The sequence below is a fragment of the Castanea sativa genome, chromosome 1 (genome assembly GCF_040712315.1).
Source record: "Castanea sativa cultivar Marrone di Chiusa Pesio chromosome 1, ASM4071231v1".
Lineage (NCBI taxonomy): Eukaryota > Viridiplantae > Streptophyta > Magnoliopsida > Fagales > Fagaceae > Castanea > Castanea sativa.
The window spans coordinates 5,525,307-5,547,590 of record NC_134013.1 but is presented as its reverse complement, the minus strand read 5'-3'; the positions used below and the strand labels follow the sequence as shown (position 1 = coordinate 5,547,590).

Here is a 22,284-nt window from a genome sequence, read left to right as displayed (position 1 = left end):
TTAAAAGGTAGTGCTGCAGAATCATAAGCTACCTAATTCTTAAAGAAAATTTCTACATGTTTTCTACCTTACATAAAAGGACAAGCCAAAGCCGAAAAGTTGATACATTTTGATTGATACATTTTATCTTGAATGCAGAAATTATGATGTTATTTTGCCTCATTTATGGACTTGAGCGGCTTATCTAATTTCCAAACACGTATGTATGGTGGAAAAACCAAAAAATGGCATGCTCACTTCTTAAGTTAGGAAAGCAATGAGATTCGAGGTTGAAAACAAAATTTATTCTTCTGAAATTGTTGTCTTCCATAACTAATGGCCGGTGCTTGGTTGGCCTATTGATCTCTCACATTATTATACATAAATAGCCACCTCTTGCCCCCGGGGATGGGCGGCTGAAAACTCTTGAAGTAATGACTATCAAATGCTTCCCTCTGGATTGAAGCACTGCTAATACAGTATGAAATCTACTTAAAGAGAGTAGCAACATTTAAAGTGTAAATCTTCTCTTTTATTTTATCACTTTATTAAATCCATGGACTAAAGAAAAAGAAGAGAGACGTATAGATTAACTTAGAACCTTTCAAGGCATCTTAACTATTCTGGAGCCTTTACGCCATTTCCAGGATTCAGATGGAGATTTAGGCAGGGGAGGAAGTAACACAGCCTTACGGCACAGACCAAATGGCCACCCCTCACAGTGGCACAACTCTCTGATTATTGATCGCCTCCAAAATTCTTGAAAATCAAGGTCATTCAAGCTGGAACTGCGGGAAAAGTGGGACTTGATGGAATAATATGCTTCCCTACTCATAGCACTTGAGCAGCAAGAGAAACAACTTCCAACAGTCACAAATTCTTCCATGTCATCATCTTCATCATCAAAACCCTCCTTTCTTTGTCCTCCCTCTGGAGTCATGTACAATTCTCCAGTCATAGGAGAGTAAACCCAGGAAAGGCTATCTTTCAAGGTGCTAGGCTTGCGCTTCAACTTTTCCATGGCTTGGCTTCTAATAGCCGAAACAACAACCTGAGGAAAGATCAAACATAATAACAATAACCCAAGAACAAGTTAGTTTGGTAGGAAAGAAATTAGCAATAGTTGGTACAAAATATACATATGCATATGTTAATGGTATTTACTTCATGTTCTTCATTAAAATCAATTGTTGCATACTCCTCTTCCAAGCTTGAAGTCGAAAGCCGTTTACCAAAAATATGGCAGTTGGAAAATTTGTCCTTCAAAGTTGCAGTGAGGAATTTGCATCCCTTGGAAGAGTTTGGTGGTGAAGAGTCATGATAAAAGACACTCATGGTGGAGGACTAGTTGGGTAGAATTTTTGTGGACATAAAAATATATACAGAACTAAAGCTTTATTTAATCCACACACGCATTGAGTTTCAAGTTGACAATGCTTTTCTGATAGTGGCCTTGCAGCTTATTGAAAATACTGCTTTGCATCCTTTGGGGTAAAGACAAAGTCACAAAGGGTAAACAAGCATAGGACATTCTAACAAAACACACTACAGAGTCCCATTTGAGATTCAAGCATGCTGCTGTGACTATTACTATTATCTCAAAAATTAAGGACCCCAGAATTCTTTTAAAAAATATATATATACAATCATAGTTTTTGATGTTTCAATTTAACCTTAAGACCTAGTGATCAACTAGGACATGATACCTAAACACAAAAGCTGTTGAACAAATTTGCTAAGAATGACACTCCCATGTAACTTGTTTTAGGGGGCAAAAAGTGAATAATAACAAAGAAACAAATTATTGGGCATTAGGGACCCCCATCTCAGTATCACATTCCAACCAAAAATAATTACCTGACTTTAGAAGAAATCCAATTATACATAATGAGAAAAAGAAAATACTATAGTAAAAACTTACAATCAAATCCTCAAGAATTGGATATAAAAGCGACACTTTTTATTGAGAAATTTCGTGGATCAAGACCAAGATCTGGTCACATCGAAACCATTTGGCAACTAATCTGATTTAACAGCATTATTTATTGCTCCATCTATAACGTTCAGACTTTCAAAATCATGTCATTAATGCGACACAACATTATAATCAGGGTAGGTTTGATAAACCAAATGAACAGAATTTATTTCAACAACATTGTAACAGAAAATTTATTTCTAACGGCCATTTTGTGTGACTTTTTTTTTTGGGTTTTCCCATTTCAAACCTTATTATGGAAGAAGCCGAGTGGGATGGGAAAACACGCACCACCCACCAAGATGTCGATGGAAAGGTATTAATAAGTGGCCATATCCTATGGTAGCACTTTTGTTTTTGGGAGACCAAAATACTATTTACACTATTCAAATTTGAGGCAGAGTAGCTAAGACTATCTAAGCTGGCACATCTTGGTATTTTCAATACAGACATCCAATGTTCAAATCGCTCATCTCTCTCAATATCCAAAAAAATAAATTGAGGTAGAATAATTTGTTAAATCTGATGCTTAAGGTTATTAGTGAAAAGTTAAATAGAAAATTGATATAAGCTTTAGGTAGGTCCTTTAGTAGTTCTATTATAATAGAAGAGACACATTGATATGCTTTAGTAGTCATTATAATGGAAGAAACACGTCGATATCCTTTAATAGTTAAAGGGTGTAACTTGTAAGTTTTACAAATATAAATTTAAAGCATAATTCTTGTATTATATGTGTCAACACATAAGATACCGTGAAATGATGCCAAAAATACCTTCTTTGGCAAAAAAGTGAGGGTGCGTTTTAAAAAACACATTTAGAACTTTTCACTCTAAAAGACAACCTAAATCAATGGTCTGGTAAACCACCAATTTGACAATGGAAAGGTATTAATAAGTGGCCATATCCTGTGGTAGGGCTTTTTTTGGGAGACCAAAATGCTAACTTTACTATTTACAGTATTCAAATTTGAGGCAAAATAGATAAAGACACTTTTACTCAACTAGTTGACACATTCTGGTATTTCAGTAGAGACATTCAATATTCAAATTTCCTCACTTCCAACTATCGATGTATCCCAAAAAAATTGAGGCAGAATAATTTGTTAAATCTGGATATTATCCCCCACACACAATATTGTAATTTTGGATTTAAAAAAGAAAAAAAATTGATATAAGTTTTAAGTAAGTTAATAGTGAAAAGTTGAAAATGTGAGAGATCATAATGGAAGAGACACATTGATATCCTTTTGATAGTTAAAGGATGTAAATTGTAATTTCCAAATTATAAATATCAATATAGAAATGATGTCAAAACTACTTTGGCAAAAAAATTGAGGGAGGGTGCATTTTCAAAAGCACATTAGAACTTCCCACTTAAAAAAAAAAAAAGAAAGGAGAGAGAGAGAGAGAGAGAGAAGACCCAAATTTATTTCAACAACATTTTAACAGAAAATTTATTTCTAACGGCCATTTTGTGTGACTTCTTTTTTTGGGTTTTCCCATTTCAAACCTTATTATGGAAGAAGCCTAGCGGGATGGGAAAACACGCACCACCCACCAAGATGTCGATGGAAATGTATTAATAAGTGACCATATCCTATGGTGGGACTTTTTTGTTGGGAGACCAAAATGCTAAAATACTATTTACACTATTCAAATTTGAGGCAGAGTAGTTTAAGACCATCTAACCTCACATATCTTGATATTTTCAATACAGACATCCAATGTTTAAATCTCTCACTCTCTCTCTCTCTCTCTCTCTCAATATCCAAAAAAATAAATTGAGGTAGAATAATTTGTTAAATCTGATGTTTAAGGTTATTAGCGAAAAGTTAAAATAGAAAATTGATATAAGCTTTAGGTAGGTCCTTTAGTAGTTCTACTATAATGGTAGAGACACATTGATATGCTTTAGTAGTCATATTATAATAGAAGAGACACGTTGATATCCTTTAATAGTTAAAGGGTGTAAATTGTAAAATACTTACAATTTGTAAAACTTGTAAAAAATGCTAAAATACTATTTACAATATTCAAATTTGAGGCAAAATAAATAAAGACACTTTAACTCAACTAGTTGGCATGTTCTGGTATTTCAATAGAGACATTCAATATTCAAATTTCCCCACTTCCAATTATCGATGTATCCCAAAAATATTGAGGCAGAATAATTTGTTAAATCTGGATATTATCCCCACACACAGTATTGTAATTTTGGATTTAAAAAAAGAAAAAAAATTGATATAAGTTTTAAAGTAAGCTAATAGTGAAAAGTTGAAAATGTGAGAGATCATAATGGAAGAGACACATTGATATCCTTTTGATAGTTTAAGGATGTAAATTGTAATTTCTAAAATACAAATATCAATATAGAAATGATGTCAAAACTACTTTGGCAAAAAAAAATGAGGGAGGGTGCATTTTCGAAAGCACATTTAGAACTTCCCACTTAGAGAGAGAGAGAGAGAGAGAAGACAATCTAAAACAGTGGTCGAGATCTAGTAAACTGCCAATTAGATAGACTAGAGGCATCATTCTATTGTCAATAGACCCAAATTTTCCAGTTACTGAAACAGCCATCCTTGACCAAATCTTACTGATTGCTTTAATTTCTTATCTTTTAATCTACGCAGAACTGATTTCCAGGATTTTGGGAAGAGTGAAAATTGAGAGGGCCAGTGACCCAGTAGGACTAGCAAATCAGGAAAAGTTTATCACCACATAATTTTTTACAACTTCTTATCACAACTGTAACTTAACCAAATGTGATTGGTAAAGAAAAAATAGTAGATCCATATGTAAGCGATAGTTAACTACTCACATTCTGCCACGTTAAAGTTGTGACAAAAAAATAGTGAAATAATTTGTGATCTTAGAACTATCAGCAAATCAAACTCATATACATGGATCAATTGAGGTCATCTCTTTCTTTGGTAGAAGAGGTAATCTCTTTCACTTTCATCTTTCAACTTTCAACTTTCAAGCCTCTAAAGATAGCTGAACTTCCTCAACGCAGTCTAATATTCACTTTTTCCAGGATATTATTCAGCTCTACCATACGATTAAAATGATTGAACTGCTTGCATAGAAACAAAGTGTGAGGCCTGAAATTAAGCCTACCATCCATTATATCTACTATGCACCTTAAACAGCTTCACTGCATCATTCTTTTCAGAAAGCAATTTTAGGAACATAAATTTTTTTTTTTGGAGGTATGCTTTAAATAACATCACTTTCATATGGATGTAACATTGACATCACTTTTATTATGCACAAATCACAACAAACCATGTCAATAGTTATGAAAAAACGTCGTGTCCCTATTCTTATTGTTTTTCTGGAGATTGGGTACTGTTGTGAAAGATGTATCAAAGGTTCAAAACAAAAGAATGCAAGGAGCCGTACAATATAATCTGAGTTGCCAAGTTACCTATCAAAAAAAACAAAAATCTGAGTTGCCAAATTGTTTCAGTACAACGACCACGTATATATGTGGGAATTTGTACACAATCACATAACATACAAATTTTTTACACACCTTACTGACAATACATGGCCACATATAGAAAATTTTGTCAAGCTGACATGCTGTCTGATTCTGATGTCCACCAAAGCAGCAAAACCTGCTTTCCCAGTGCCCACTAGTGACTTAAACGCAACTGAACAAACCATATCCACAAGCAATTAGATCCTGCAGCATTTTTTTATGAGCACTCCCTCATGTTTCTTCCATTATTGAACCAGAAAGTGGTCTCCAATCAATTGCACAGGTTTTTAATAAAAAGATCTGCAGCCAACATCTGCAATTTATCAAGTTCATAAAAACAAAAACAAAAACAGTCACTCCAGGCAGAGACAAATTGGAAAAAGGGCAAAGGTTGACAACCACACAAATTCAAGAAACAAGGAAATGAGAAACAATTAAAATGCTGAAGTGTTAATAATAGTTAGATTAGAGAAACATCTCATATAACATCAAGCAGTCTTCCGATCAAAGTAACTTTGAAAAATAAAAACCTTATACCAGAATTTGTAGTATAAAGTTCAATAAATAATCCGGTTAGAATATTTCTTGAGTTCCTAAAATGATAGAGACAATGCCTTTAGCTTAATAACAACCGAAGTCCAGGTTAATTATTAATATTGGGAGATCAAAAGTGCCTCTTAAAGTTTTCTCCATTTTAATTTCAAGCACATTGATTCACTGAATTATTAACGTTCAAATTGTTTTATAAACCTCACTATTTTAGAATTATGGAAGCATATTAAAGACCTAGATTTGCGAGATTATACAATAATACATAAGATTAATGGATGCAAACCTATATTTCTGTGCACTGCTTTCCTTGTTTTTAACTTAATACAGGAAGGTTATAGAGGCAGTGGAAAGTATAAAACGTTTGGACCTGATTAGCTCTTGTAAAGGGTAAGTAAAAGAAAAGGAAATTGTTGAATTGCTTAAGAAAATAGATTCCTTGCTTAAGCTTTTCTTTACTTTTTCTTTCCACTTCCTTCACCTTTCCTAATATGCAAATAGAGCGTAAACATCACCGTGAGACATGAAGAAAAAATCAGAACAATCAAGCAAAAAAAATAAACTTTTAGTTCTTGTACTCATTACTAGTTCAAAGAGATATGTCATACAACATCATTAAAATAACAAAAAAAATGTATAAAAATCAGAAATTTAAAGCATAAAAAAAAGGTACCTAGCAGTTCAAATGGGAGACTTGTAGAGTTGCTGAGATGTAAGAGCAATGAGAGACTGAAGCTTAGCAACGGCATTAGTCTTATCAGGTGGGCATCTAGAGAGAGAAATGTTCAAAGAGAAAAAAGCCTCATCAAGCTTGCCTGCAGCCAAGGCTGCACATCCTGCTCTGTAAGCTTCATCCGCCAGTCGGGCATCATATTGAGGACTTGGACTTGAATCCGAGCTCATATTCTTTATTACAGAAGAAGAAGAAGAAGAAGAAGAAGAAGTTGGTGACTCAAGCCTAGCAGTAGCACGAGCATACTCAAGCTTAGAAATGGCTATATCAATCTCTGCCATGAGAGCCTCAGGTGCTGCTGGAATAACCTTAACTCCATCAAAAACACTCCACCTGTGGTTTTGTTCTCCAGAACCCATCTCAATTTTTTTTTCTTGACTATGATTGCCAATACTACAACAACAACAACCACAACCAATCCCAAGTCCCAAAATTTAGGGGTTGGCTATAAATCCTCAACAGACTAGTTAGAGTCAGCCACATGTATTCAAAGAATGAATTACAATACTCCTAACATATTAGCACAAAATAATTTGACTATCCGTCTTGGTATATTTTGATGTGAATAGAAAAAATTTGAGCTTAAGCAAACTAGACCCAGAACTTGTTCCCAATGAATACCCAGATGTATGTGACACAAACCCAAATCAAACCTAAAGATAATCACCAATATCAGCCCTGAAAGCTTCAATTTTGAACAGAGAATCGCACTCTATTAATTAAAAAACTACAGATTTTCATGGCCTTTGAGTTGAGAGGGAACAAAATCAAAATGTATGAAGCAAACGAAAGATTGGAAATGGTCCCAATTTATTTGTTACCCAGAAAAGATAACTCTCTCTCTCTCTCTCAGTCTCTGATCCAACCTTGGCATTCAATTCCTAATTAGAAAAATATAGAATGAACTCTAATCCTGTGTTTCATTGAAATAGATGAATAAGAACAAGTGTTACCTCAGGAGTTACAGCAAGCAAGCGTCCAAGGTTTCATGAATACATGCGGAAGCATATGCAAATATCCTGGCTCTGTGCTTTGTCGATCGCTTAAATTGATTATCATTGAAAGATAGGATAAGCTCGTAAGAGCAACCACATTCGTGTAAAATTTTCATATATTTTACGCAAAAAATCTCTTTTTAAAATTTTACACTTTTATTTTTATAAATTACCCTCAGTTCATCTATCCTACCACCTCTATTAATTAAATAATAATTTTCTCACTTTTTTAAATTATATCTCTCCAATTACCGCGCGCCTTCTCTTTATTTTTTGGTAATTTCTCTCTCTCTCTCTCTCTCTCCTTCTCTTCATTTATTCTCTTCATTGCTGATTCATGTCTCTCTCTCTCTCTCTCTCCTTCTCTTCATTTCTCTTTCTCTCTCTCTCTCTCTCTCTCTACCCATTTTTCAGCTCCGATCTTCGATCTACAGCACCGATCTCCGATCCACGCCGAGCCCAGCCGCGATCTCCGATCCTCGCACCGCCGAGCCCAGCCGCGATCTCCAATCCACGCATCGCCGAGCCCAGCCGCGTTCTCCAATCCCCAGCACCACCGATCCCAGCTCCGATCCGCAGCTCCACCGACCAAAGCATCATGAGTGTGTTTGCGTATCTGTGTGTGTGTGTTTTTTTTTTGGAGTAAGTGTATGTCTGAGTTTGTTACTGTGTATCTGTGTTAATTTCTCTGTGGATGATACTGAGTTTGTTGAGTTCATTGAGAACGGAGAAGAGAGAGGAAAAATGGAGCGAACGGAAATGAATAAAATAATCCATACACGAGCTACAGTACTCGTGTATATTTACACGGTACTGTAGCTCGTGTATGGATTTCCACATTTTTGGCTATGTATACACCCACTGATGTGGGTATTTTTTTTGCATAAAATGTGTAAAAATTGTATTTTCTTTTATTTTACAAATTTTTAACTGAGCTGGTGTGGATGCTCTAAGTACGTATTTGTTAGTCCATTCTTCAACATACTACTATTAAGATCTCTATCCAGACTCCTATGATCTCTTATCAGTAAAAAAAAGAAAACGAAAAAAAAAAGTCTGATAGACAATTCTACTTGGATTTTGGAGTATTGGACAGAAAAATAAGTTTTTTTTTTTAAGGGGGGTAAAGCCATAAATTTAGTAATTTGGACTAAAAAAACTACTTTATCTATATTACTATCTTATTTTACCAAACGCCTAACATAAGTGATTTTGTTTTAGTTTTTAATATAATAAAATAATATATTTACTACAATAAATAACAACTACCACCATCAACACAATAAATATATATATTTTTTACCTTCTTAGCTACGATGCACCGCCATCTTTTGCTGTGCACTATAGCTCAAAAGCCAATTTTTTTGGCTTTCCTCCACCATTGTAGCATACCTTTTAGTATTTATGGTGTTAAAAATAGCAATATGACTTTTAGCACTAATACTAGTTCTAATATAAATGGGCAAGGTCTGTCTAGTGAGCCCAATTGACCAAGTCAATTTAGATAAAATACCACCATAATTAGTTTTGTTTTAGGGTTGGATTAATGAAGACCCTTAGTTCATTTGTAAATGAATCATTTAAAGAAATTTTAATACTACTTTTATAAAAGAGCAAAACTTAAGTACTATACCTTAACTACAGTTTCTTAGATTCTCCTTTAAAAAAGTTCGTTACTTTTTTTTCACCTAAAATGTTTCTAAAAATAATTTTTAAACTAATGTCTTTAGAAGATCCATTCACCTTTTCCTTTGTTTTATGGGTGTCCTATTTTCATCCCATTTTTATAATAAAAAAATATCATAAGAAAAACCAAGATTAGATCAACAATATATATGATCATTCTTAACGAAGCGAGAGAGCTTTCTCAAAAGAATGTGAGAGAGAAACTAGTCTTTTTGGGAAAGGTAATAAGATATGTATAAAGGGGTAGGGCAAGCAAAATCCGTCCCCGCAAAAAATAGCCACTCTAGGGGATCAACAATACTGTTCCGGTCAGGGTGGGATAGTGCCACGCACATTTGAGACTATGGTTTTCTATGGTAAATAACTAGTTAGCCAATTTAGTCTAACTGAACTGCAAAAAACGTATACTTCTAAGGCTGCATTTTTGGGCCTTGTAGATTAACCAAAAAATAACAGCATCACCAAATAATAGTTCAGTGGGGGAAAAAATGTCAACAAGCGGATCTTACAGGTATATGCACATGTATAACTGATGGTATACATTATGTGCATAAGTAAATAACAATAACATACTCTCTTTTTATTTTGAACTCTTGATGTCACTGTTGAAGACGCCGTTAAGTGCCAACCGGTTAGGTGCCAACCGGTTAGGTTACAAGGCTCTTGGCCAATAACATACTCTATCATGTCAACAAGACAACAACCATGTCCAGAAAATAATGTCAAGATTCTGGAAAATTTTCATTGTCTTCTTAACAGCATACAGTGGCAATTTTAGTGTATCTTACCCTCCAACTGATTGCCTAGAAGACATTGAAGGAAATTATGACATGGATATCAAGCACTACACAATCAAACAAAGTGCCAATGACAATAACTATCATAGATGATCATCAACTGAAAGAATAATATCTGAATTGATCAATGCACGAACTTTCAAAGAACAAGACCCACAAGGAAGAATCACTGATGCCGGTGAAGCATCCAGTGTCTGTAATAAAATCTTATTCCCATCTCTCAACAATGAATATCCCATTTTACCCAATTCCAGGGAATCAACAAAGAAGTAATCACCACATTGACATTGGTAAAAGAGCTCCATCGCTTCACCAGTATCTTCAACTGTCATATCCTCCAAGCTGATATCATCTGCAACTACAGTATCCTGTCTTGAAGCTCGCAACTCACTATCATAAATAGCTCGTGAGTTCGAATTGCTGAGGATTTCCCAAGCTCTCTGTACCTTCAAAAATCTTTCCCTTAACTCATGGTCAGGACTGGCTGTCTCAGATTTCTTCTGTAATTTATCAGGATGGTAATTTAGGATGGCAGATCGATAGCTTGTGCGAATTTCTTCATAGCTTGCATCCTCCTTCACAGATAGAACATCGTAGTGAGTTTCCAGAATGGAGTTCTCACCAAGAAGCATGGTTGGAACTTGCTTGCTATCAGATATCTTTCACTGCAACTGCAATGAAAAGATTTTATTAAATTATATTTATTTGTGATATAAGAAGCATAGCAATAGCAAATGGTTTCTATATCAAGCACTAATAAGAGTAGCTGAATTCAGAAATTTATGCACTACTCAGTGGCCAAAAGAAATTCCATACAAGCTTGGGAAATGGGAATCTTCTGAAATTCAGGGAGTTTTGCCTTAGCAAGGTTTTCAATTATTTCCCCAACCACTTCAGTTTAATGAGGGGCTTCAGCTATCAACCATAGTATCTTCTATACGAGAGTACCACAAAGTCCAACTTATTGATCATAAAGCATGGTAATTTTGTACAACCAAGACTGAAAGCCATAAGCCTAACATAACATTGGGTGAAATATTCTGGTTTACACAGTTAAGAAAGATGTTACTACCCAACTGCAGGCATAATGATTAAAATTTTATCGATAATTACACACGCACCCAGTGGATTTTGAACCTACACTCACCTACACCTTGTTCTTACAAAGAGAGGAGATGCCATTTTAAGCTACACTTCATTACTATTACTGCTGGTATGATGATTATTTACAAGACTTTTCTATCATTTTTGTACAATTCATCCTCCTCCTTTGTTTAAATACTCTCAAGTCTCATCACTGAAGCAGCCACTTGCATGCAAAGTGGTCCCAGATAAAGGCTTCAACTGATCCTTATACAAGTAACTTAATTAATCTAGTCACATAGATGTAAACAAGGGTCTTTTAACATAATGATCCACGCAGCTTAAATCAGCAAAGTTCATAAAAGTTGCAATCCACAACTTCTCTCAATATCTAATACAATAGATACCCCAAACTTATGCAAAGGGCAACATCGAAAACACACCAATTACGCAAGAGCAAAACATAGATACAGTTCTTTCGATACCATTGTACATTTATAGCCTGTTTGGGAGTTCAAAAAAGGAGGGGAGTAGAGTAAAGGAAGGGAGAGTGATTCAATTACCCTGCTCTAACTCCTCATTTTTAATTCCTCTAAATTGGAGAGATTTGGAGGGAGAGTAAAATACATACATTATTGACCAAATAAAATCTCTAATTTATCCTTTCTAAATTAACAAAATTACAAATAGATTATATAAATAACCTTTGTTTGTTTCCCGAGAAAATTTAAGTTTGAATGAAAAATAAATAAATAATCTCACTATTTCAACACTGAAGCTAAACAACCCTTTTTCTATTTCTCTCTCTAGAAAGAGAAGAAGAAAGAAACGCACCTCTCTCTCTCTCTCTCTCTCTCTCATGGAAGATGACGGCGAGTTCGGAGATCTGTACACGGACGTGCTCAGACCTTTTGCTTCTTCGTCGTCGTTATCCTCTGCTTCGCAGCCTCACCAACCGTCGCCTGCGCCACCGTCTCTCCACAGTCCGATCGATCTCAATCTAAAGAGTAGAAACGATGACGATGGGATCGTTTTCGGAGCTCCTCACTCTAATTCCACTGCGCCTTAAGGAGCCTGTTCGCGAAGCCGTCAAGCTCGATTTGGCGCCGAATTCGATTGCTCGCGAGGATTCAGCTGGTGGTGCTAGGGTTTTGGAAGCCGGAGATGTTGAATTACCGAGAAGGATTGGTCCGGAGGTCTCAATCTCTCTCTCTTGGTCTTTGTTTGGTTGCTCAGAAAATTTTGAATTCAACTTTACTTTTTGGATGTCATATGATAGACTGAGGTGGAGCTAGCTTTATGTTTGATTGATGGGAAATGTGAGGAAAGTGTAGAAATTTATGAAGGTTTATTTATTTTTATTATAATTTTTTTTAAGGTAATAAAAATTATTTTATAATAATTAATAGTAGTTTTATTATTTTATTAGTTAGTGGTATTTGATGTAACGAGAATGTTGATTAAATAATTATTTAATTTAACAAATTAATACCAATATTTTCTCAAAAAAAAATTCATAGACAAATGTTGTAAGTCTATTTTTAAATAGGGGTAAATTTGTCTATTTAAATCATTTCATCTCATTTGTATCTTATTTTTTAAAATATCCAAACAAAACGAAGGATTAATTACTTCTTTCCTCCTTACTAATTTTAAAAATATCCAAACAAGGTGAAGGGTAACCATTCCCCTCTACTCTCATCTCCACTACTCTCTTCTACTCTCCTCCCTCTCTAAACTTCCAAACAGGCCATTAAGTTCCCAATTAAATTCAACCATGCGGTAGTATTGAGTATTGATCAATAAACCACTTTGTTTTACAACACCACATCTAAAATCTGTACCTAAGCTTTTGCCTATTATACAGTGTCATTGAAAGGCAACATACTTTCTTTCTAATCCTAAAACCCCATTTCCTCTTTTCAAAGATTTCCACATAACAAAAATATTCCAAGACTCAAGATTTCTAACCATTGCATAATTTAAATTCTCATATAGATCCTAGCACAAGTAGCATCCTAAAAAAAATCAATAGCAGATTAGGCCTACAGGGTACAAACTATATATATATATATATATATATATATATATATATATATATATATATATATAACTGGGTTGCACAACCAGAGGGGAAAAGTGTAATACCTGAGAGGGGACGAGGAAGGAACGGCGAGGCTGTACGAGCGGCGTGAGGCAGGAGGCCACCGTCTCCAGCGGAGGATGGCGGCGTCGCGGCGGCTAGGGCTAGGGTCCGTTCACGCACTCTCTCTCTCTCTCTCTCTTGTGCGTTTGTGAATCCAAAATCAGATTGCAATTTGATTTGGAACCGGGTTGGGATTAAGATTTGAATTTGGAGCGGGTCAGTTTGTTTGCCACGTCAGTTAACCACAAAAAAAAAAAGAAGAAGTCATTTTATTGTTCTTGGCTATAACGCTAACGGTTAAGAGAAAAACATACTCGAAACTTGAGGGACTAGAAATTAAAAAGAGTTACGAAAAGAGTTTGATAAAATATTTAGATGTGGGTATATTTTTTTGATTGGAAAATGTGGGTATATTTGGGTGTGTTAATGGATTGGTTTTGGTTATGTTAAAGGTGTTTTTTTTAATCCAATCTAACAAGGTGGATTGATTGAAAATTCTCTAATTCAACACAGTTCATGATAACTTTAAAAATAATCCAATATTTATTTATTTATTTTTAAACTAACAAACCAAGCCATAGGTTCGAGTTGGGTTGATTCTTAAAGAAACGAAAAAAAAAAAAGGGGTTTAAGTTGAGTCTAGTGGTCCGATTGAGGCTATTTTATCATGTCTAATAAAATATTGGATTTTCATATTAAAGTTGATTGTTTGATAAATTATTATGATGTACACAATTGACAATAATATTTCAATTTTATCAAACTTAATAACTTTGTAAACAATAAATCTAATTTACACCTAGTCTCCTAGAGGATCATTATGAGTTTTTTTTTTGGCTTAATAAACAACATTTTATATTCACAATTAAAATTTTTTTTTGTTTAATAACATAAAATTTTAATTACTTTTTTCTTTTCCCTTAAAAGTTTATAAAAATATTTTCTAAACCAATGTCCTTAGAACATCTGTTAACTTTTTCCTTAGGTAAAATAGACATTGTTTTAGCTTTTATTATTTACCAAGACATTATTGTGATTCCAAAATAGCCAAATACCTATATGAAAACCTAGGTGATTCCAAAAAGTCAAAAACATTATGCACCCATTTCACCCAACCTTTTAGGTTGGTCCTATTTATGGACTTTAGCATTTTAACTCTTCTTTTTTTTTTTTTTTTTCATGTAACAATAATTAGGCAATAACCTTAATAACTTGCTTTCTTTGTAAACACCAGATTTAGACCACTCTAATTTTTATTTTTATTTATTTTAGTAATGCTATAAGTACAAACTTTTTTTTTTTTTTGCTTGATAAACAACACTTTATATTCACAATTAATTTTTTGCTTAATAACTTCAAATTTTAATTACTTTTTTCTTTTCCCTTAAAAAGTGTCTAAAAAAATATTTTCTAAATCATTGCCCTTAAGACATTCGTTAACTTTTTCCTTATGTAAAATAGACATTGTTTTAGCTTTTATTATTTACCAAGACATTTGATTCCAAAATAGCCAAATAGGTATGTATATGAAAGCCAAGTGATTCCAAAAAGTCAAAAACATTATGCACCCATTTCACCCAACCTTTTAGGATGGTCCTATTTATGGATTTCAGCATTTTAACTCTCCTTTTTTTTTTTTTTCATGTAACAATAATAAGGCAATAACCTTAATAACTTGCTTTCTTTGTAAACAACAGATTTAGACCACCCTAAATGTTTTTTTTTTTTTTAAGAGTAATGCTACATGCACAAACTATTTTACAACATGTTAATGTGACCAACTTCTTATTGGTTTTATCTAGATCCACTATCAATATTACTTTTTTATTTACCAATTATCACTTACCACATCAGCAATTTATAAAAAAATTTATAAAATAGTTTGTATTTCTAACATTATTCTTTTTTTTTTTAATACTAAACTTCGTAAATGATTATTATCATATTGCTCTGTATATGCACCTAATTAAATTCTGCTAAATACTTAAATCATTTTACTTTTTGGTCTAAAGACTTTTCATCTATATAATTTAGGTAAGTTCATGTAGTTTTTATCATAACAACCTCATATTTAAGCAAACCAACTCCCAGAAGAAAAGCCAGCCAAACACACTTGAATTGCAGCCGACAGTCCTCATCTGATATTTGTATACTACAGTGGCTTACCTATCTTTGATTCAATAGCCTGTACTATGTAGCAAGTGATTACTCTTGTGAGTCACACACAGAGAAACAGCATTAAACACTGACTAGATATTCACATGCCCATGAAGGTAAATTATTTCCATAGATTACTTCACATTCCAACTACAATGAATCATTTTGCAGATCAATGGAATCCACAAAGCAAGCGTTTTTCACCGTCTAACTGATGTCACCTTGCCTTTAGCACCAGAAGACGAACACACTCAATTGTTACAAAATTGACTGATGAAACAAAAATGAGACTATACCATCTCCACCCACACTGCCCTCATCTCTTCTCCCTATTTCCTCTTTTGTTCCGCAAATACAACAAATAAGGAGCGGATAGCTTCTTGCGTGTATGTTATAGTAACACAACAAAGTTAAGCTGCAGCTCGCATTTCATACCATGTCAGCCAAATAATGTTGGTCAATCCAATCAGGCAGTGATGACACCAGAAACCCATGGTACAACAAAGGGTGCATTTGGGTGTGAATTTCTATATGAGTCAGGATACTTGTCCTTAAAATTCAGTCTGGGCTTTTCCGCCTGCGTTTTGATAAGTACAAACAAGAATATTAGACTAGACTGAATCAGGAAGAAACTCAATATCACTGAGCAAATAAGTGCCAAAATAACAAAGAAATAGCCCAATACTCACAGATTTGAGCCAGCACTCTTGATGTTTATGTTGATAGATATCTGGAGAATGACAACCAGCCTCAGATGGGCAATAAACCCAAATGTTACATTTCTTTTCACCTGGCTTGGCACGTTTAGCATGGTCCAAGCAGGCTTGACAGCAGTCAGCTGCACTTTCTTTATGGTGGGTAAGGCCCCATCTAACAGCTGCACCATCATAATCTGTATGAAGTTCAGCATGGCATTCCGTTGGTATTGGCCTGCCAGGTAAAATTTGATCCTCTGGAGAAGAAAGTATACCTTTGTGAATGATATTATAGATCTCCACCCGACAAAAAATGTGTACAATACACTTCTTAAATCTAGCATACAATGAAAACTGGGTTTTTTTGGTGTGTGAGAGAGGGAATGGGGGGATTGAGAGGAACAGAATAAATTACCTAAATCTTCTACACCCTCAGGTTTATCATCATGCTCCTTGTTAATAACTTCACCAGGTATCCAAAGGCCAATTCCTTCAGATAGCACTGCCCAATCAGACTCCAAGGCTCTTACTATCATCCCTATGAAAAAGCAGTGCAGACTATTAACCATCAGTCAAACAATGATTTACCAGTGTTTAAAGGCTCAAGCATGGGGGATCTTTTAATGTTTTTTCCATACAAATAGAATCAAATACCAAAGAATACAGCCTTTGAAAGCAAAGACAATACCCGCTTCCTCATATTGGATGGTTGGATTCAAAGTCCCTTTGTTAAGGGTTAACTGCTTAGCTTCTTCTAGTTTTTCCCTCCGCCAACTTTCAACTGCTTCTGTTTATTTAAAAAAACAATATTGACAAGATAAATAGCAAGAATGAGCCAATAATAGACAGACTCAAATAATTAATCATCACAGAACTCTGAGGAATTTAAGAAACATATTATTTAGCTTATTACATAATGAATTTTGGTTATCTACATTACCAGCAGCTACAAAGTTCTTCCAAGAGAAAGTAGGACCACCCTTTGGTAAATGTAAAAATCTGTATGTTCCTTAGGTTATAGTTTTACAAGGGATCAAAACGGTGCACTCTTGGGGGAAAAAGTTATTGAGATAGAGGGGGAAGCAATGTAGTTATAATTTGGTAAAAGTAGGGTTCCCTATGCAGGTCTGAACTTCATTGTTTAACTGCAAATGCTGTGATATAAAGGTAACATACAGGTGATTTTCACACTTAATCATAAGAAACATTAGCTTTGACGCTTTTTATGACTACATTTAGCATTCTTTTGAATTTTCACGCCCAGGGTTTCCTTTGAATCATTAGAAAATCACGTGATTGCCTCATATAATGATGAAAAATATACTGGATATAAATTATACAATTTAAATTATTTAATACAATACAAATTATTATCATATTATCATGAAGTTATTACATACTACTGGCTTTTTCAATCCAGTGGCATTGCTGGACGAAACAGAGGAGGAAAAAAAAGTTCCAGTTGCTTTAGCAATATACTTTTCTTTTTTCCTTTTTTCAGCTTTTTCTGGCATCATAGTGCAACATTAATGGACGTTAAAAAATTAAGTACTGAAAGGCTCCCTGGTCTCCATGAGTTGATGACGTCTATCAACAGAAAACAGCAGCGGTGACTGGAAAGGGAGCACCAGCCACTAGAGCAAATTTTATATTGGGCCAATTTAAAAAAGAGGGCACTTAACACTATACCACTAAATATGCAATTAAACAACCTCACACTTACATAGAAACGTATAAGCTTTTGAACGTGGATTTTCCATGAGATGGTGACATCCACCAACAGTAGTTGTGAGTCACCAGCACTTGTGACCGGAAAGGTAGGACCAGCCACCAGAACAAATTTCATATTGGACCAATTTAAAAGAGAGAGCACTAGACATTGCACCACAAATTATCTCATTAAAACAATCCCACTTTTACATACAAATTTTGAACATTGATTCTCCTTTATCCATATGACCCACACAACACCTATACAAAGAAAAATCATTAGGAATAAGAGGAACCAGTTGCATTGTTCCACAAATTGTTGCTCTGAATCACAAGTTCCTTCTTGTTTGGTGCAATTATACACCAGAACCCAGTCCCAAGTTCATTTCACTCTCGCATTTGCATATCATGCACTAAATTTCACTAAGAAAATATAATGTTTACACTAGGAAAATCTAATGTTGTGATGTTTACACTCGCACATAAAGTTTAGAGCCAGTAAGCAGAAAACTAATAAACGCCATGTTTGACAGGTGCAACATCACATTGAATTTTTCATAGATCAATCACGCTTCAAAAAGGAACATTTGACCATAATTTTATACGCTGTTTGGGTTAGAGGTACTCAAGCAAAGTAAATTCAGAAAGGGATCAAAATAAAATCACATCAGAAACTTTCATTGAAACAAAATGAAACCAAATTGCATTTCAGCAGCTAATCTCACTTGCTTCTTTCTTTTGCAGTCAATCCATTATTTTGTCAGTTTATACCATTCATTCAACAATCTAACCAATCAATGATGTTCCATTCCATTCCTAAAGGGCAGTGATTTCCCATTAAAATTCATAATTGTCAACGGAAATTGCTTTTATCAATGACAGAGAAGAAAGAAATTCTGAGGCTGGTTATTAAAGCCACTTGTCAAAAGATAAACTTACTATCAGACTCCATGGAACCGCCACTGCAGGTCATGAAGTGGCAGCAACATAAATGGGGCTCCTAAGGAAATGGCAATGGTGTGACAGTAGTGGCAGTAACAATATGACAATAGAACTTGGTGATAGTGCAGTTGCTGGTGGTAATAGCATCGGAAATATAAATACTGGAGTAGGAGCAATGGTAGTCTCAAGGATGTGGTAACAGTGTCGTCCATATTAGCAGCAATGTCTTGATGGATTTATGGTGATAATTACAACTGGCATTATAGCGTTAAGATTGATGGTAGCAACAACAATGGCATCATGAGTTGCAGACTTGGTTGTAGCTGTGGAGGTACAGATAAAGATAGTAGCAATAGCAAAGGCCACGATAGATGAGACAGCAGTAAAGGCAGAGAGCTGGTGCCCAAGGGGATTGCAAGAATTAGTGGTGGTGGAGATAGGTAAAACTTGAACCCGAATGTGAAGCCTCCATTACCGAAATGAGACCAACTTTTGCTGTATTGAATGATAATTAAGTTGCACTTATGCTTACATTTAAGAATAAAAGTGAATTTTACTACACCTGGCTTAACTGATCTCAGACAAAATACAAGTAGAATACAATCTTCAACCCGTATTGCAATTACTTACAAATTCGTTTCTAGCATATCATCCTTAGAATTATACCATGTAACTGTACCGGATGGTAAAACATGTGGGTCAGTATTGGGGTAAAGCCCCTGAGGACATTGAAGAAAATAATTTATCTATCTATGAATGAGCTCATTGGGCCATAGAAAACAAGACAACTTAAATAGTATCAGTAATATACTAATTCCTAATGGAATCGACAAAGCATTTTCACAGACTTTCCTCCTCCCTTTTTCTCCAACTTCCCAAGTGGCATCAACACAACCTTATCTTATACACTTACAATTTATCCTCAAATTCCAGAACACAATACTGAATTGTTTCAGAATAGAGAAAGAGAAATTATAAACCAACAGCAATTCCTTTCACACCTAAATCCCTCCCTTATGTACCCCCATAAAAAATTCCCACCGTTAATTAATCTGGGTTGTTATGAAATCTGGAGAGACAAAATACAAGTTACTGCAAGAAGAGAAAGGAGGAGAAGAATTAAAGAATGTAAGTAATGCACATTATCCACCACATCCCAACTCATCTAATTAATTACAAAATTACAAATTTTAGACATGACACCATCAACTACTAAGTAAAGTGATCATATTAAGCCCAGAAAAGAAAGAATAATCTGATTTTGTCAACAGCCTATGAATAAGCACGAATAGCTCCCAGGAATTCAGCAAATGAAGGGCTACTTATTGTCTTAGATGATTAATGACAAAAATGTTCAGCAACAAGACCCTAAATGCCCTCAATCTACGAGGGTAAGAATTTGGATCATGTACTTATTATTTAATTACCATTTATTTCTAATTTCAGGTGCGCCTACAGAATGACAATAGAAATTTATACAGTCAAAAAGGTTTTTTAGAGATACAATTAATGTGTCATTTCTCATGATTCTGTAACTCCATAGAAACCACTGGGAAGAGATGTGGACCGGTAGCAAAGCATGATCATATATGCCAGCACAACATAATATCTCAGGAAAAACCAAACAACAAAAGCCCACAAGGAAATGAGTTTAGGATTTAATCTGAATACTAAAGCATTGGACAACCGCATTACTCACACCTCAAAATATAACCGCATTACTCACACCTCAAGATATTTATTGCTTCAAAAAAGCACATATAACCACAATTTATAACATCACCAATAAAATGCTTCAGCAATGTAAATGAATCCTTTATGACTACCAACCAAAATTTCAGTGAAATTAAGGTGCACCCACCTTGCTGTTGAGTAATGTTGGCACTCCCATTCAAGCTTTTCAACCTCACCAAAATCTCATCTGTGATCTTCTGCTTCAAAGGACCTGGCAATTGAACCACGTCTTCTACTCTAGAAATCTCCTCCTTAATTACCTTCACCTTTTGGCCCCATAAAAATTTGAGTTTCAAATTTCAAAGCAAAGACACTAATACACAAATAGTTACATCTATGTGAAAAAATGGATCTTACCAATTTAACAAGCTCCAAGGGTTCCGATGCTCTCCGAATCCGAATCGATTCTTCCATTTTCCTCATCTGGTCCGGGGTATATTTAACAACTGAAAATGTTTATTAAAAAAAATTTATCATTTTTTAAACCAGCATTTTTTTTTTTTTTTTGAACAGATTAAACCAGCATTGAACATAAAGGAAAACTGCAACTGGACTTCTCACAAAACTCCCAAACTCAATTTGAATTGGAACTGAAATTTTGAACAATGAAAAAAAAATCATAACGTTCATTGAACATAAATGAAAATTGGAACTGGGTTTCCCACAAAATCTACCAAGCGTATTCTAAAAATTGATCCTTTTATCACACCAGCATTGAACATAAACGAAAATCGGAACTGGGTTTCTCACAAAATCCCCCAAACTATCAAGTGGGATTCCCAAAATTTGATCTTTTTCTTAAACCAGCATTGAACATAAAGAAAATTGGGACTGGGTTTCTCACAAAATCCCCAAACTCTATTGGAACTGAAATTTCTAACCAAAAAAAGAATAATCCTTGAATTACCAGCCTTGAACAAAAACAAAAATTGGAACTGGGAATCTCAACACATCAACATAAGTTACAAAACTATCAAGTGGGTATTCCAAAAGCCATAGAAACAAGCTCAAGAGATGGAATTGGATTGAGAAAAAAAAAAAAAAAAAGAGACTTACTGTTTCTAGAAACGTTACCGGAGTAGATGTACAGAGAAGAATATAGAGAACGAAGAACATAAAGTGCGATTACAATGTTAATAGAGCAAACAACCCAAGTGGTTTTCTTGTACGAACACCCCCTCCTTAATCTTCCTTCCGCCATGTCCCTCTCTCTCTCCTTTCTTCTTTACTCTCATCCCACCATCTCTCTCTCTCTCTCTAGAAATTTGCACACAGATAGTCTCAGATTCTTTTCCCTCTTCTATCAACTACTGGATCAGTTTTCAGATTAGATCGCAGGAATTAGAAGTTGCTTTCTTTGACAACCCACGCGCATTGCTTGTGCTCTAAAAAAGTGTCTTTTTTTGGTCCTTGTTTTTCCTATTGTGCTTTTCTTTTTCTTTTTCTTTTTCTTTTTTTCCTTAAAAAACAAAATATTGTGTTCTTAAACTTAAACCATAATTTAAGTGCATGCACTTTTTTGTTAACTTCTGCTAATACCACTGATAATCACAGATAATCATCTGTGATTCCCGTGATTGTAGGTGGTGGTGGTTGTGCTGTGCTAAAAAGTA

General features: G+C 34.7%; 4 protein-coding genes across 8 annotated transcripts; all 4 read right to left on the bottom strand.

The window, feature by feature from the left end:
• Positions 1-262: 262 nt before the first annotated feature.
• Positions 263-1,406, bottom strand: LOC142609008 (uncharacterized). The gene is made up of 2 exons (XM_075780657.1): positions 1,144-1,406; positions 263-1,030 (listed from the first exon to the last, which is right to left on the bottom strand). The coding sequence occupies exons 1-2, from the start codon at positions 1,312-1,314 to the stop codon at positions 584-586; spliced, it is 618 nt and encodes a 205-aa protein (XP_075636772.1). The 5' UTR covers positions 1,315-1,406; the 3' UTR covers positions 263-583.
• A 3,903-nt stretch (positions 1,407-5,309) lies between these two features.
• LOC142640141 (uncharacterized) lies at positions 5,310-7,803 on the bottom strand. Of its 3 annotated transcripts, XR_012845176.1 has the most exons (3): positions 6,667-7,803; positions 5,496-5,744; positions 5,310-5,387 (listed from the first exon to the last, which is right to left on the bottom strand). XR_012845176.1 is itself a non-coding variant. In XM_075814241.1 (2 exons), exon 1 carries the CDS (start codon positions 7,083-7,085, stop codon positions 6,675-6,677), a length of 411 nt encoding a protein of 136 aa, XP_075670356.1. In that variant the 5' UTR covers positions 7,086-7,803; the 3' UTR covers positions 5,310-5,757; positions 6,667-6,674. The 3 variants fall into 3 exon arrangements, 2 of the variants coding, with proteins under 2 accessions (XP_075670356.1, XP_075670349.1); XM_075814241.1 differs by having other exon boundaries at positions 5,310-5,757; XM_075814234.1 differs by having other exon boundaries at positions 5,310-5,744.
• A 2,472-nt stretch (positions 7,804-10,275) lies between these two features.
• Positions 10,276-13,572, bottom strand: LOC142640525 (uncharacterized). 3 transcript variants are annotated; one of them, XM_075814668.1, is made up of 2 exons: positions 13,436-13,572; positions 10,276-10,875 (listed from the first exon to the last, which is right to left on the bottom strand). In XM_075814668.1, exon 2 carries the CDS (start codon positions 10,834-10,836, stop codon positions 10,288-10,290), a length of 549 nt encoding a protein of 182 aa, XP_075670783.1. In that variant the 5' UTR covers positions 10,837-10,875; positions 13,436-13,572; the 3' UTR covers positions 10,276-10,287. The 3 variants fall into 3 exon arrangements, with proteins under 3 accessions (XP_075670783.1, XP_075670775.1, XP_075670791.1); XM_075814660.1 differs by lacking the exon at positions 13,436-13,572 and adding an exon at positions 12,122-12,601; XM_075814676.1 differs by lacking the exon at positions 13,436-13,572 and adding an exon at positions 12,122-12,601 and having other exon boundaries at positions 10,276-10,869.
• Positions 13,573-15,695: 2,123 nt separating this feature from the next.
• On the bottom strand, positions 15,696-22,054 carry LOC142621993 (uncharacterized). Its single transcript, XM_075795394.1, has 7 exons — positions 21,728-22,054; positions 21,029-21,117; positions 20,799-20,937; positions 16,974-17,072; positions 16,701-16,823; positions 16,280-16,542; positions 15,696-16,167 (listed from the first exon to the last, which is right to left on the bottom strand). Exons 1-7 carry the CDS (start codon positions 21,870-21,872, stop codon positions 16,057-16,059), a joined length of 969 nt encoding a protein of 322 aa, XP_075651509.1. The 5' UTR covers positions 21,873-22,054; the 3' UTR covers positions 15,696-16,056.
• Between the last annotated feature and the right edge of the window lie 230 nt (positions 22,055-22,284).